This window comes from Gymnogyps californianus, chromosome 2, assembly GCF_018139145.2.
Source record: "Gymnogyps californianus isolate 813 chromosome 2, ASM1813914v2, whole genome shotgun sequence".
NCBI classification, from domain to species: domain Eukaryota; kingdom Metazoa; phylum Chordata; class Aves; order Accipitriformes; family Cathartidae; genus Gymnogyps; species Gymnogyps californianus.
Genome location: NC_059472.1, coordinates 24,624,277 through 24,641,081, shown reverse-complemented (window position 1 = coordinate 24,641,081; position 16,805 = coordinate 24,624,277). Strand labels below are relative to the sequence as shown.

Below are 16,805 nucleotides of genomic sequence, written 5' to 3'. Positions count from 1 at the left end.
CTGTGGTTTGTCCCAATATTAATCCTATTAATTAGGGGGAAAAAGTGTTATGTGGTTTCTAAATGTCCTAGTATAATGAGTTATGGGACTTACACCACACATATTACTGCAGTTCAGCAGCCAAACTGGCTTGGCCAACCCTTCTGGCTGAATGTCATATTTCTTTTAGCTGATTTAACACTGCATTGTGTCAAATATTCCTTAGATTTTAGTGCAGAAAGACATATATCCTTCTATTTTAACTTGTGGCTGATGATTTTTTATTTTATTTCCTTTTTAGCAACATGCAGCTTGGATCATCCCTTTCTTCTGTTACCAGATCTTTGACTTTGCTCTCAACACGTTGGTTGCTATCAGTGTACTTGTCTATCCCAGCACAATTCAGGACTACCTCTGCCAGCTGGTAAATCACTTGATGTTCACAAGCTTTTGAGGGCTTTGGGGGAAAAAAAACTGTGCAAGGTGCACTGCTTGTCCTGTATTTCTAGCCTACAGTTTCCTGTTGGCTTCCTATGCAGTCCTTGAAAAGTCCTCTCAGTCCTTGCTAGTCTGTATTCAACATCCTTGCAAGGTTATATTACTAACTTATTACAATATTTGTGCAGAGCTCTGGAGTTTTGCAATGTCGTGGAAGCTCTCAGCACCACTTCATTTAGAATGAGACCCGTATTGCAAGACATAGATAATAAGTGATTGCTTTTGGATTCAGAGTTGCTCTGTTCTGTCATGATTTAACCCGGTAGGCAGCTAAACACCACACAGCCGTTCACTCACTTTCCCCCCGCAGCAGGATGGGGGAGAGAATCGGAAAAAAAATAAAATTCGTGGGTTGAGATAAGGACAGTTTAATAGGACAGAAAAGGAAGGGAAAATAATAATAATAATAATGATAAAAGAATTAGGATATACAAAACAAGCGATGCACAATACAATTGCTCACCACCCGCTGACCGATGCCCAGCCTCTTCCTGAGCAGCAGTCCCTGGCCAGCTTTCCCCCTAGTTTATATACTGAGCATGACATCATATGGTATGGAATATCCCTTTGGTCAGTTTGGGTCAGCTGTCCTGGCTATGCTCCCTCCCAGCTTCTTGTGCCCCCTCGCCGCGCCCAGCCTCCTCCCTGGCAGGGCAGTATGAGAAGCTGAAGAGTCCTTGACTGAGTGTAAACACTGCTTAGCAACAACTAAGACATTGGTGTGTTACCAACATTATTCTCATCCTAAATCCAAAACACAGCACTGTACCAGCTACTAGGATGAAAATTAACTCTACCCCAGCTGAAACCAGCACATGTTCATACCCAGTGGCTTATTTTTGGTGCTATTTCAAAGATGTTCTGTTGCTCCTTTTGATTTATTTGGTGGCTTTAACACAGATTTCATTAGGCAGGAGTTTGATTCAATGTAGGTTTGTTTTTGCTAGAAAATATTTTTGGATGCTGTATTAGGGACAATTAGAGGCTCCCTTCTTGCCATGGTCTACTTTGGCCAAACATCCATCGCAAGTATTGTATAAGCTTACAAGATAGGATTGCAACCACCTAAAGTAAAGACAAGAGCCCACCAGCCTCTGTCTCATCACAGGACCATATGCCATGTCCGGCAGGGTTCAGGTGGACTTGCAGAGCTCTGGAGAAGCCAACGCTGCAGCTGCCTCTGAAAATCTGCCTTGAGAACCTGAATACAGATTAGCTTGGCTGTGAACTTTGTAATGTGGATGGAAAACTAGCTAGGGCAGTATAAATAACAGGTAATGAGAAACAGCAGGCAGATAAGTAGCCACACAAATCTGCGGGAAGAGGCAATGTGTCAAGCCAGCGGGAGCTGGGATGCATCGGGGGCCTGTTATCCTTCGCCTTATTTAACACCTGCCTGCGTTCACAGCTGATGGTACACTGGAAGAGAAGCGGAGGAATAATTCAAAAGGTTCTCAGAGATACGAGTGGAAAAGAGCAAATTACGGCCATAGCTTGACAAGTGCTTGAAGGTGGCACTGCCACTGGCTGGAGCCCTCCTGCCCATCCTTGGCCTGCAGTCCCTCGCTTCTGCATCAGTGCCAGCTCTGCTCCTGTGGCAGCACCGGCGTCTGTGTGGCTGCAGGAACTCCCCCCTCTTCCCAGAGCATGAGTTGTAACCAGGTTTTACTCAGTCTTGGTCACTGTGCGAGAATGTGAGGGGGACAGGAGCAGGCTGGGAGCTGTGCACCAAAAAGCCCCTGCTCTTCTGCTGAAAACCTGGTGCTACATCTGGAGCTGGCTCACTAGAAGGGCAAAGAGCAGCTGATTCTCTCAAAACGTCTGCTAAAATATCACTGTCGTTCCTGCAGATAAAAAAATAATAAGCCCTTCCGTAGCAGAAATCAAGGAGCAGGCCTTGGAAGGCGTTGGGAACGGTGCAGCAGGGCACTTTGTGGGCGACATTGCTGCTCCGGAGCGTTAAAATCTCTGGTTGCACATGTCTTTGTCTTACTGTTGTAAATCATTTTCTGGACTGGTAATGAAATGCTGCAAGACTTCAGGAGTGCTAAACTGTCAGTGCTCAAAAGGGCAAGGGGTTTTCCAGGATAATTATAGGCTGATTAGCCTGACATTGCTACCAAGCAGAATAATAACAGAAGGGCTGAGAGGAGAGTCAATTGATAAAGAATTAGACCAGAGGAATATGATTAACGACTGCCGGCATGGTTTCACGGAAAATCAGTCCTGCAGGCAAACTCATTTTCTTTCACTGACAAGATTACTGGCTTTGTCAATAAAGATGGGCAGGGGCATAATAGACTTTCGTGAGACGTTTGACTTCACAGCATGATGCTCAGAGCAACAATAAAGCACTAGATCAATAAAGGATGTATCAAATGGATTAGGAGAGGTTAGCTGGCAGACTGCAAAGGGTTGCGGTCAAGCCAACCATCTGCCAATGAGTTTCTATTTTGGGTAGAGGAAGGTCTCCAGGAATCAGCAGCAGATTTCATGCTCTTCCTGACTTCCATTAATAAACTAGGTACCCAAGAGGCTGTTCACAAAGGCTAACGTCAGCCTTGGGAAAGCTTCCCCAGGCTCACTGTCTAGAGGGATCGAGTCCTCTAGCGGGAGGTTGCGAGCAGGAGCCTAATCTAGCTGTTTTGTGACATCCTCTGAAAGACCCTATCCCTGCATTGCCCAAAGTGAGCACATCTCTGCATTTCCCAGAGGCAGTACTTGTGACTTTTCCCAGCAAAATCACTTCTAATAAAACCCGTGGCTGACACAGAAATGAAGGCAGAACTAAATAACACTAAGGACGGAGCCATTAATCAGTGAGCTAGACTGACGTAGAACCTGAGCTCAGTCATTAATGTGTGCTACATTGCTACATGCAAAGAAATGTAAAAACATGAGAAATACAGATGAGCATACAGTATGGCAACTGTACCTGGGATGCAGTGACCCTGTAAGCGGTCTAGGGAACCAAGTGCCAAAACAAGAGTCCCAGGTTTTTTTGCTGTTTGCAAAAACTGCTCATGGGATTTGTGGACAGAAAAAAACAGCAATGAATAGTGATGGAGAGGAGACTTCCCTTCTCAGTTGGTGACATAGGTTTCATCTGTCTATTTATGGTGTCTGGTTGTAAAGAACAATGTTTAAAAGTCAGAGAACATGCAGAAAATTCCTTCAAAAACTATATAAAAGCTGGATACATTGTCATATGATGAGAGACAATCAACTTTTCCTGCTTCATTTACCGAGAAAGGAGACCAAGAGGTGATGCTGTTAGGATTTTCATATGCAGAATAATGAGGTATTAAAAGGCTGTTTAAATTAGATGAGAGGCATAATGATAATGAGTAGCTAAAAGCTAGTGCAAGTTAAGTTCATTTAGAAACCAGGAGTCATTTCTATTTTATCATTCACAGTGGAGATTAGTGATTGGCAAAAACTACCAAGAGCTGTGATGAATTTTGTACAGTTAATGTCACCTGTTCAACGAAGTTTTGAAGCTGTTTTGAAGCTGTTCTGCATCTGCTTTGAAACTGTTTAGGCTTTCTGTGTCTTAGCTGTGGTCCCAAGCACCAGTGGCTCAGCAGGAACCCCTCGTACCCGTACCTGGAAGGGCCACATCAGTTGGCAACGGATTGTTGCATTTGGTTCAGAGCAAATACACTCTGTCTGAGGGGGCAAAAGTGAAAGGGAGAGGTGAAGATCACATCCACTGGTATCAGATACTCAGACACACAACAAAATGAAACTAAAAACAAGCTTTTCAAATTTTTAGCAATAATGCCATCAACGCAGTGCTAGCGCTCAAATATTGTTAAACAGGCTTGTACCTGTGGACTTGTTTCCCTACCTTTTAATAATACTCATGGTAGATAGGTTTGTCATCTCAAACACTGCGTTTAGAACAAGACTGCAGTTAATACCCTTGTCCCTGTAGGTGAGACCTGAGTCATGCCAGTTGGGTGTGATCCCTCCTGATGATTTATAAATAAGCCCTAGAGTCATCTTGCCCTCACCCCCTTTGCAGAGGTCTGCCAAGTTACGCAGAAAGCAAGGGCTGTGTTTCTTCCTGGCATTCTTACAGTTTTTGTTCCTCTAAAACTGCTCTGAATTTGGGGAATGATATTTTAGGGAGCACAGCTCCATAAGGGAAATGAAAAATCCCAATCGTTCTTCAAATCCATTATTGAAAATCTGGACGAAGGTATGAATTAGGTAATGGAATATATTTCGCAGTCTCAGAAGAACATTTTTTTCTTCCTCTAAGGTGGAAACCCCATGTTTTTAACCATTTCTGCTTCCCTACGCTAGTATCTAGAATTATGTTATCTATTCACTTTTGTGCACACCTACCAGATTTCAGTCTGTCAGTGATGAGTTGCAAGCTACTGTGAAACCCTCCATGTACTTTTAGCAAGATGATAAATGAGTACCTATCAATAGGCTAGGCAGAGCCCTAACTGAAAATGTTGCAATTGTAAAATATGGAACATTGTGTTCACAGGGTATTTGGTAACGTCAGCCTACCCTGGCTGCTTCTTTCAGAGGCATGAGTGTCTTTAGAAACTTTTTGTTGCCTTTTAATACCCAGTTGCACACAGATGTGCCACTTAATTCCCATAAATTGCAAGAGCATCTCAGCATGAAGGGTCACGTAAAATAAGTAGATGTTACAAATTTAGCATTTGAAATGCGGTGTGGTGATCACGTGATAAAACTTTCCAAGGGTTACGTTGGATATCTTGGTCCTTATCACTGTCACTAGAAAAACAAAAACCTTCACATACAGTAAATCCAGCCTGTGTAAGTAAAAATAATTTTGGTTCTTGGACCAGTAGTGGTCTAAAGCAGTTTGACCTAAAGCACACTTCTTTTCTTTAGCCCCACTAAATCTTTGATATATGGGCTTTCTAAAGCCTTCAAATTAAACACTTCATCTTCTGTCATCTGATAACAGTATACGAAATGAGTTGAAGCAGAGGTGCAGAACAGGCTAGTCTGCAACTGAGTTATGCAAACTTGGTTTTTATTAAAGTACAGGACTATTACAGTTCGTCGAAAGAAAATTTCAAATTATATTAAATGGCTTTACTATGGGACTACTTGCAATGCTGCTGTCTAACAATTCAGGTAGTATCAGTCACGCTTTTAAATCCTAGGGGAAACGTCTAGAGAACGTAAAAGAGATTAAACCTAATGAAATTTTTCCTATAAACTAAAGCTTAAAAAAGGAATATCCTTTCTGACATTTTTTAATGCCATTTTATAATTCCAAAGAAGAAGTATTACTAACTTCATAGCAAAGCTTTAAAAATTCTACAGACACATTACTGTTTTCTTTCAATTTTGTAAGATTCTGATACTCGGAAGATTTTAACTGTTGAAAGAGAATCCACACCATCTTTTAAAGTGGATTTTTTGTGGTCCAAGGGGAAGGAAAACATGAAAGGTGATGCAAGCAGGCTGAAGGAATGAGAAAGGGCTTCAGCCTTGGACTTTTTATTCTTCTTGTGCATTTGTACAATATCGATGCAGTAGAAATATACTTTTCATGCAAGATTTAGATTCTTTTTAAGTGTCTAATAGAGCTTTGCTATGTATAAGCAGTAAATTTTTTTAAATTGAAAGTTTACCAGGTATATTATGCATGCAGCCCTCTCCATGTCCGTGACAAGGTTATAAATGACACTTTAATTATGACTTTAGCATGCCGGTGCCACACCACTACAACTACCTCTTGTTTGTATAGAAAATTTCATCATGTCCTTCTGCAAAGCCACTCCTGTATTTCCAGTGATGGGCTTAATTTTTCCCACCCAGCCATACTTCAGTCTCAGCTTTATCAAACATTGCACAACATTTGACACTGAGCTTTTCCCAGAAGTTGCAGCACTGAGCCTGGTGTCCGGGGCCTTCTCAGCAGCAGGATTTCAACTACTGGTCTCCTACAGGAGAGCAAACCCCCAGCACAGGAGCAGAATTTGTCTTCCCACCTCATATATCCACATCAGTGTTTAAGCTTATCACTGCAGTTGGTGGAGGGCAATGGGTCTTTGATTCATCGGAACCACTGTTGGTACCCATTTTCTGTGGGAGTGAATGAGATTTTGGGAGGGTTTGCTTTCATGGGAAAACCCCAAGGGCCTCCTGATGGCACCAGCTCCATGATGGTGCCTGCACCAGGTGCGCCGGGAGCCAGCCGAGATGCTTCCCACCATCTTTCCTGCTTCTTTGCCAAAGCTGCAGGTTTTATAAATTGCTTTTCCTACTGCACTGAAGGGGTTTGTAGTTGTGAGTCAAGATCACACTACTTGTAGGCCAGCCTGGGCAAGCCAGCGTTAAACGTCTGCTGGTTGACAGGTGCCACCAGCCCGGTTAGCAAACAAAGGGAGTTTCTTCCATGCTGACCCGACGCCCCATGGCTATTCATTGCAGCCCTGAAAGCTTTCTCTCCCACACAGCAAGCCGGGAAGCTCCAGGAGGGGCCGGCTGCAGTTTTCACACCCCACACCAAGATCTCCCAGGCACCTGTGGGTGGTGGTGACCACCACATGGGTGCAGCACCCACCACCTTGCTGGCGCGTGCTTACACCTCACATCTCTTCAAGACAGAGACCTGGAAAGCTGAGCCTGAAGGAGACAAACCGCAGCATTTGCTCCTCACTTGCTCTCCTGGCTTGCTGCTTTCGATGCTGAATTATTGTCCTTTCACCTGGAACACTGCTGATGTAAGGGAGGGCCAGGCGCTGCTCAGCAGCACGTGCTGCTCCCAGACTTGGCCGGGGCTCATGGCTCCAGCAGATGTTCCTGCTCTTCAAGGTAGCGGGAGCTTTCTTAGTCATTTTCTCGCTCTCCTCTTGCCCTCGTGCAAATCCCAGTTGAGTTGACATCTGGAAACAAGCCATTAGGTTATGGCCAAGACCCCAGCATGCAGTCATCCAGTCTTTGACCAGTGACTCGTTCCCAAAAAACAGAGTGTAGGAAGACCAGAGCCTCACTAGGAGTTTTTTGTTACATTCACAAACTAGTTTGACTAGTTTTTTAATGGTAGGTCAGTACTAAAGAAATTGTTTTGGGGCAGTTTTACTGTAACTGTCCTTAACTGACTGGACTTTCTAACCATGTCCATGGCCTCCCTCCTGCAAGCAGGAAGGGAGGCTGTGGCATTAATACTTACATTTTCTGCATATAAGGTTTGTGTTTAGTTTTCAGTGCATCTTTTCTTGGCGTATACTCTTGCTTTCTTGGTCTCTGGGTGACCACATCCACTATATTTAGCAATAACCTTCTGTGGAAAAAAAAAAAAAGCAGCAACTTATTGAACTATAGCAAGCTAGTTTCCTACAAAAGCTGTACCTCGACAAAGAAGATAATGTGATAAAAACTTCAGCCATGAAATTCAGTACAGGAACAGAAACATTGCTGTCAAGAAGCAGAAAATGTGCTTATGTAACAGTTATCTGCAAACGGTTACAGCTGCTGTTGATGTTAACCACGCTGAACAGTTCATGGAAGCACTAAATAAAGAGCAGCTGTCCAAAAACAAGATCATTTCCTGATGCACTGGGCCGAGTGCTGGTATAAGGTGTATTAAGGGGTTACTCTGGATTTACACCATCATCGCCAAGAATACAGTTATAGCTTGGTCTAGTTAATTGTCCTGACAAGGGTGCAGAGCTGGCCTGGTTAAGTAATTAGACCTGTAAGGGAAAGGGGGGTTGCGTGTGGAAGGAGCTAATGCATTCAGTTATAATGAGCTACTGTTGCAGCAGAGCTATCTTTTGTGGAGAACAGCTCTGCCTGTGAACAATGGTTTACTCTAACTGAAACAGGAACTTGTGCCTTGCAATATTTCAAAACGATTTGGAACATTCATTTTAAAGGTTGTGTTTTCTTTAAGCAATAACAAATACAGTAAAACATTTTTAGAGGTTGTTTTTCAGCCAGTGATCCTAAAGTGTTTCACAATTGTAAATCACTAGAGCCTACGCTAATTAGGAAGATTAATTTTGTCACATCCATTTCATGTATGAGATGATAACAGAAGGACCTGGAGCACATTTCGACTTGAAATCATGACATTGCTCCCCTGTAGGACCCATGCCTCCACGAGGCATGCACTCAGACAGCAGCACTAATAAATGCTCCTGGAGAAGCAGTCCAAATTTAGCCAAAATAAGATGAAGTGGAATAGACCCAATGTCTTTTGATCAAATATTTAGGTGAAAGGATCATGCTGTCCAGCTTTTCCTGCTTTGACTTTCTGGAAGGAGCTGCCACTGGTCTTTGGCAACCAGTGCTAGTATAACGATTAGTTAATAAGTACAAGACTTGCCTGCCATTGCCCAAGATGGCAGGTTTCCTGCTGCAAAGCTCCCAGAGAGATGTCCTTTGCTAGTTTGTGTCAGATGATGCAAACCCAATGTGCACAGAGGAAAAGACAGCCCACACCACATACAAGCAAAAAGCAAATCCCTTAGCTCTCCAGGGAACGTTTGGCAGCTGAGTCTTCACAATGCCTGTTCCAGCCAAGCTTACTGAAACTGCTTATTGGTGCAGAGAGCTCCTAATTTAGTAGATCACAGAAAGTTTTGTAAGCTGTTAATTATGGAGTGCACTGATTGAATGGCTTTTAAATGACTTGTGAGATTAACTTAGAGTGTTTTGCTTATTTTGCTTATGCAGCCCACCAATTTTCCCTACAAGGAAGAGATTATGTCTGTGAACCCTACGTGTCTGGTTGTGATTATCCTCCTTTTCATAAGTATCATTTTGGCTTTTAAGGTAAGTGCATTACTGTGTATAAAGTCTACTTCTGGCCATGGGTGGAATGTCCCTTGCTGGGAGACCTGGCTTTAGAAGAGACCTAGGGAACTACAGACCAGGCAGCCTGACAGCTATACAAAGCAAAGTGATAGACATTATGGAAAGAAAGCAGAAAATCTCATAGACAGACACATGAACATGTAGGCCACCATGGGGAAGCATGATGCTTGTGTAGCGGGAGCTCATGACACATGAATCCTTTGAAGGAGTGGGTCATCCAGTGGATAAGGGAGAGCCTGTTGATACAGACTTCTTGGATTTTCAAAAGGTGTTTGGCAAAGTCTCTCATCAAAGGCTTTAAAAAACACCGTAAGATTCATAGGAACAAGAGAAAAGGTCATCTCACAGACTGTAGCTAGGAAATAGAGAATAAGGATAAATTATCAGTCTTTACAACAGTGAGACCCATGCTGTTTGGTACATTCATAAAAGATCTGGGAAGGGGAAGGAAATCTAACAACGTTTTTTTGCAATGTCATTCAAAATAGGGAAAACAATCAGCCAAGAAAGCTTTGCAGGAGGATCTCATGGTACTGAGTGACTGAGCAATGAAATGGCAGAGAAACTCGGTGGTGATAAATTCTAAGTGGTGGGCACAAAGGAAGCATAGTCTTGTTTCACAGACACTGCAGTGGACTCTGAACTAAGCGTGACCACCTGAAAAAGGGATCTTGTAGCTGTAATAGACAGACCTGTGAAAATATTAGCTTACTGCTCAGTTCTGGTCAAGCAAGTAAATCAAATGCTAAGACTATTAAGAAAGGAATAGAAAAAAACAGAAATCTAAAGATTTCTTTGCCGTTTTGATGCCTACCACCTCTGTAAGCATGCATTCACTTCTGGTGCCCTACCTCAAAAAGGATGTTGTAGAGCAGGTAAATAGATCCAAACAATCCCTCCTGGGAGGGATAACATAAAGGACTGTCACACCAGGCAGCAAAAGGGCACAGGGAGTGATGATTTATTTGCTGTTATGCAAACCTCATGGGTGAGAGGGCTGGAGGTGGCAGGTACCAGACGAAGGGCAAGATGCAGCATCACCCAGCGCAGCCGCAAAGGGCTCATGTGAAACCACTGCACCCAGGTTCGTGGTCCAGCGAGGTTGGCCCTCACCTGCTGTGTGGGGCAGAAGTCCAAAAGGAGCCCAGAATAGGATCAGACAAATCAATGCATGACAAACAACCACCTGTGGCTCAACCAGTCCCCTGAGCCTTGAACCTCTTGGAAAGTATGCTGGTATGTTTGCCCTCTTCTTGTACCCTTCTGCAAGTTTCTCACAGCGCCCTGCTGCCGTTCTTGTATTTCTCGTGTTGGGTTTTATCTCAGAACAGTTCTTGCTCTTTCTCTGCAGAGCAATTCCGCATTAGGTTAGAGAAGTCCCACAGAGCCACAGTGACACCAGGGATGTTGCTTCCAGACAACACATTTGACAAGATGAACAGGGAAAGTTATTGTGAAAAAAGAGGTTGATTAGATTATTGAAGCTACTTCAAAATTGAAAAAAAAAAACAGGTAGGGTATTTTAAGGTGCTGTTGGAAGCGATACTGACTTTTCTTCTGTGATTTAGAAATACAATTTAGCCTTCTGGCTGTGTATGTTCACAGCCGTACCATTGATTTTGTTTGCGCCTTTAAGAAATATGTATGAATGTAATAAATATGTAGATCTGTCAGATGCCACAAGGGATGTGCTCTTTAAATTTCTCAGATGCAAGCATTAGCTTGTTTTTACCTCAGGTGGATCTGGTATTTCATTGACTAAGTATGGCAAGGAAGTCTCAAGCTTGTAAAAGAAATACAACTAAAATTGGAATGGCAAAAATGCTTACTACAGAAAAAAGAAACCTAAGAAATGAATAGTGCAAAAGACTCATTTTGTTTTAAAGTGGCTAACACATGTTTTTTCCAAGAGTATATGTGGCTCATATAATGCTCATTCTAGCAACATATTATCGTGCCAATGAGTCACAAAAATATGACTCACACAGAAACACATGCTAAATTCCATTTAGTTAGCATTTTCATTTGAATTTCTCGTGTTTCCAGAAGAGCTGCTATGCAGATTTGTGGAATCTGCTGCATGAAAAGAAAGCTGGACACTATCAGATGCATCACACTTTATCACTGATAGACTTAACAGATGGTACCACATTTATATACTGAAACTGAAAAGGTACTGTGCATAAAAATATGCCTGAGCTCCCTCTCCCTCTGGAGTTCAACTAGAAATAGGGAGAGAAACCAAAACACTGTAACCTAGGAAAAACTACAGTAAGAAAAGCTGCATTCAGCTGGCGGGAAATACGAAACAGCATCACATAATTCCTCAGAAACATTTGGCATCATGACACTTTTGTTTTGGGCGAAGCTACACGCAAAGGAAAACACTATTGAGCAGAAATCAAGATACAGCAGTATTAAATGGTGGTTTTGTGCTTTGCAGTCATGGGATTGTGAAAAGGGAAGGGGGACAAGAAAGGGTAGTAAGAAAGCGAGCCAGCTAACCACACACAAGCACTTGTCTTTTTAGTCCTTAGGATTTACTTGGATCTGAAGAAGCTAATGGATATTTCAGGAGGTTTCACGCAGAATCTTTTTCAGAGTAGACCAAAATGTGTTATTCCATTTACTGTGTTTGTCTAGAAACTGAACCAGAGTTACATACCATGAAACATAGATGTTTCCTATCTGGCTGAGGAAGGACATCCAGCAGCACAAATGTATTTATATACATGTACACAGGACTTCAAATGGCATATAGCCAACACAGTGGCTTTCGAATTGCGCCCTCCTCTGCAGCTGGTTGGGGAACAGGGCCTCGGTTTCCTCTCGCCAGCCCCAGCTGCTGAGACAGAACGGTTGAGGCTTCAACCTCCCCCTCCCCGCCGTGGGCGAAGCCCCCCAGGCCCAAATGAGCTAGGCTCGGGTGAGCACATACACAACCAGAATAGACCTTTCCCCCAGGCTGCCCTGAGCACTCTGCAGCTGCAGAGTACGGCCTCTTCTTCTCTTCTTTTTTGGCTTTTCTTTTTCTGGAAAGGAGGTAGGAAGAGGTAGTTGCCAGTGGGGCAGCCGAAAGGTATTCCAGTTCAGTGAGACAGGCTGGTCTTCAGCAAACTGTATATTAACCCTGATCTCCATAATATGCCTATAATCTGCGTGTACAAGGTGTCGAGCCTGGAGATGAGACCACTCTACATGTCCTGGTGTCCTCAGCAGATGGGAAAGGGTGATGCAGAAAGAAGTTCTGTGCTCGCCCTGAGAGATTTTGTGTCTCAGCCCAGGGGAATGCCTCCTGGCAGGGGCAACCCTGACCTGCAGCACATCGCCCCGGTGTCTGCTACCTTCCCGCAGGGGCGATGGAGCACCGGTCAGGACCATGAACACAGCCCCAACAGCCAAGCTCTGATCCCCACTTCCAGGAACGGCTAACGCAGAGCCACGAGGTAGCCACCTGTTCCGCGAAAGCCTGGGACAGGTCGCAGCATTGAGCTTGCCGGTGGCAGGGTACTTTAGGAGAAGCATCTCTAAAGCAGGGGTCATTTGCTTTAAATTGCACACCCCAGTATGTGTGACTGTGAGCCAACAGATGATGTCCTGGCCCGTATAAGGTGCCATTTAAAATGTTGCAGGCCAGTGGTTTGGTTTGACATCATTAATGCTTTTCAAACACAGCATTTCTTTGCGGTTATAAGGAGTGGTTCTTGTACAGCCTTTTTATACTCACAAGATACACATTCCAGTGTGCTGAGAGGACGGATTTAATTGCAGATTTCATCAGCACAGCAATCCATTGTGTCTCCTTCTGCAGCACCAACATGTGAAATATACATGTGGCCAACTGGTCTGCTATTAGCATCCCTCTGAAATCTTCATATAAATTTCAGTTTGCATAGAAAGCTTTATCTCGTTTTCACCAGTTACTGAAGACCAGCCCAGGTCTGTAAATAGAAAATTCAAAGCACCTGGAGAATAAAATGGGACTCGGTGCAGATGGCTCCTAACCCGAGGGGGCTCTGTCAGGTCTGCGGCGTTCACCCTGCGCTTCCTGCCAGCGACAGAGCTGCCCAGAGGGCTGCTGTGACCCAGAATGGCACAGACTTTTCCTTGCTGTGTTACAAGAAACAGCAGAATACAGCAGCCTCTAATTTCCACAAAGGTGCTGGTCAGTCGGCTGGTCGGGCATGCGTCTGATGAGCAGAAGTCGTGCAGCGCATTACTGTTGTTATGCTGCTTAACAAGTGCATATGCAATAACAACGGTGAGAGGCAGGGTTATACAGTTTTGTGGGTTTCAGTTCCTTAGGGGCTCAAGTCATTTCCCACCGTTCAAAGGGGAAGACTGAAAGCTGGTAGAAGTAGGCACGGTGCCTGTTTCCACATTCAGCCCTTCTAGCGCACTCGTCATTTCATATGGTGGCTACTTGGGGCTGCCCCCCCCCAAAAGGTGTCTGTCAGCAGCCTGTGCTGTGGTATGCGGGAATATCACTAAGGGTGGATTAGGCTGAAGTGACTTAATGCCTTTTACATAGGGCCTATTCCAAATGTGAACATTGGTCTCCTGAGAGAAAATTCGATATATTTATATACTGTGTGTCCAGCCACATATTTTAAAGCAGTATTTGAAACCTCAGCCAAGTTTTTCAGGAAAAAAATTAGTAATTGAATCAGCAATCCCATTTAATGGTGCAGCAGCATCATTAGAAAACAATGATTAGGAACAAGTTTAAAGAATAAGTTACAGGTTGAGGAAAACGAGTTTCCATGACTCACGGTTCGCAGGCCAGCAGCACATGTCCAAAGCACTTGGACAAGGACATGCTCCGAGCTGCCGCCACTCTCAGCTGTATGTGGGTCAGTGTCTTGGGCCCAATTACTTGGTGTGTGCTGGCTGATGATCTCTTTAATTCAAGGGCTGGAACGGACCTCACCCACTGAGAAACAGCCCATGCATGCAGGAGCAGGGCTGATTAGAGCCAGACCTCAGAGCTGGAAGAGCTGTAGGGGTTCATTGTGGGGTTAAATGTGTTTTATTCACCACATGTAATGGAACGGGAGCATTCAAAAATAAAACTCCCACTAGCTTCTCCAGATAAGACTGTATTATCTGAAACGGGGCTTCCCTCAGTTTGGATTTTGACAGAAGGAGTATAGAAATTGGTTTGCAAATAGGTAGGCTTAATGTAAAGGGTTTCTTATAAAGACAGGCTGTGTCCCCACAGAAGTGTACTGTATTCAGTCTCTGTTCTGTACTAGCTCTTTTGTCTTTCTCAGTGCATAGTATCTGAGCATTGAAAGCTACTGAACTACTTATTACTGTTTATAATTAACAATGGCATTTTATTTAATTCTGGAAAAGATGCAGTTCTCCATGTATGTGCCTTTACTCCACTTGTTTCAGTAGCCTGGGGCAGGTTTGCACAGCCCACAGCTCGGGCTGTAAAGCCAGTCTCACTCAGCTCACTCCAGAAGCCTTTTGCTCTCCCCATTTGATGGTCAAAAGTATTGTCAAAGTCTGCGACACCTCCAAGTCATCCAGGGTCTGTAACATGCCATAAAGAAGAGGAAGCAAACGTACTGGATTTCAGCCAGCTCAGCCCTGGTGGAAAAAATGCTTCCTGATCTGTAAGTGAGGCATCAGTGAATCATGTGGCATCCTGAAAAACACAGCTCGTGTGTGACAGCTCTGGAGACAGAGGAAGCACAGGGCAGCTCAAAAGGATAAGAGGCTTTTGGAAGGTCATCAGTGCAAGTGAGTCACAAAAATATGACTCACTCAGAGTGAGACACATGCAAATCCAATCAGCGCTGGCAGTTTAATTTGCACGCGCTAGGTTTGTGAAAGAATTGCTGTGCAGAACCTACTAAGTGAAAATATAAGTTGGGCACTATCAAAACACATTGCTCTCCTCATCACTGTCATGTGTGACTACGTGGGAAGCAGAAAGCTCCAGAAGGAACTGCTTAGTCCCACCAGCCTTGTCCCTGGCATACTGAGGATCTGACTCCTCCTCCTCCACATGTGTTACTGCCTCCTGTCTTCCTTCCAGTCACTTTGCTCATCTCTGCTGGCCAAACTGGAATCTCTTCTGCTGGTGAAGGAGATGATGGATCTGAGCACTTTGCTCAACCAGTTAAAAAAAAAAGTGGAGACAACTAGTTGTTTGCCAGCTAGCAGCCCTACCCAGAGCCAAGTGAGCTCCAAGAACAAAACCAGTGAAACTTATGATCCTGCGGTAGGATTATTGCTGCAAGAACAGTTTTTTTGCTTTGTACTGAAAAAAAATGAAGTATTTGTAATAACGGTTAAAAGGTCAGAAATAATTTCAGATTTCAATAAAAAATTTTACACTGGCAATTTTCTCTAGTCAGGCAAGAATAGGAAGACCCCAGACCATTCCAGTCATATGCAATACATTTATTTAATGTCAGATTAAGTGAAAGAGAGTATTGAAACAATGCAGGTGATATATATGACCATCACATAGGTATTGGCCAGACTTCCACTCACAAGACAAGGAGGGTTTCCTGTAATCTGCTTGATGATTCTTCAGTCCCCAGTGTGCTTGTGCTCTTTTTACTGGGGTTTGCTTCCACTTTCTAATACTACCAACCCCCAGTTGCTGATATTTAAACATCCTTACCATGGAGGAACCCAAAACCGGTTTCTGTTTACTTTTTGCTGCTGTCCCTGAGACATTCTGCATCTGCAGCACTGTCTCTTTTTTGTCACAGTGTAACTTGTACCTTCATTTTATGTTGTAAAACTCACCCCTGTTGGTATGCAGTATCCCATGCACAGTAATGAAGTGTCTGACTGAACTCATATCTCTCTGTGTTTCTAGAGAGGTGTAAGAAAGAAAGCCAGCAAATATGACTTGCTTATATAAGTAAAACGGAGGTTATATACACAAAATGACTGTACTCAGGTGTACTTAGCTGTACTCAGGCCCAAAGAAACTGTTTCTTTAAAAAAAAATTAGTCTACATTAAGTATGCTCTAACATTAAATATCTGGAATAGTAAACTTCATTCAGATAGATCTAGATTGCAGTATCTGTGCCTAGATGGAGCGACTCATAGTGCAACACAAGTATCCATAATCACAGAACCATACAATCACAGAACGGTTTGGGTTGAAAGGGACATTTAAAGGTCATCTAATACAACCCCCCCGCTGTGGGCAGGGATATCTTTCACTAGATCACATTGCTCAAAGCCCCATCCAACCTGACCTTGAACACTTCCAGGGACGCGGCACCCACAGTTTCTCTAGGCAACCTATTCTGGTGTCTCACCACCCTCACAGTAGAAAGTTTCTTCCTTATGTCCAATCTAAATCTATCCTCTTTCAGTTTAAAACCATTGCCCCTTGTCCTGTCACTACAGGCCCTGGTAAAAAGTCTCTCTCCATCTTTTTTATAAGCCCTCTTTATATATTGAAAGGCCACAGTAAGGTCTGCCTGGAGCCTTCTCTTCTCAAGACTGAACGACCCCAAGTCT

The 16,805-nt window shown here is 43.7% G+C and overlaps 1 protein-coding gene across 1 annotated transcript in view; it reads left to right on the top strand.

Moving 5' to 3' along the window:
* The window catches only part of LAPTM4B (lysosomal protein transmembrane 4 beta), a 59,880-nt gene that overhangs the window by 24,860 nt on the left and 18,215 nt on the right, over positions 1-16,805 (top strand). The window contains exons 4-5 of the mRNA XM_050890859.1: positions 281-403; positions 9,163-9,261. Coding sequence (XP_050746816.1) covers positions 281-403; positions 9,163-9,261 — 222 coding nt within the window. The remainder of the gene's footprint in view (positions 1-280; positions 404-9,162; positions 9,262-16,805) is intronic.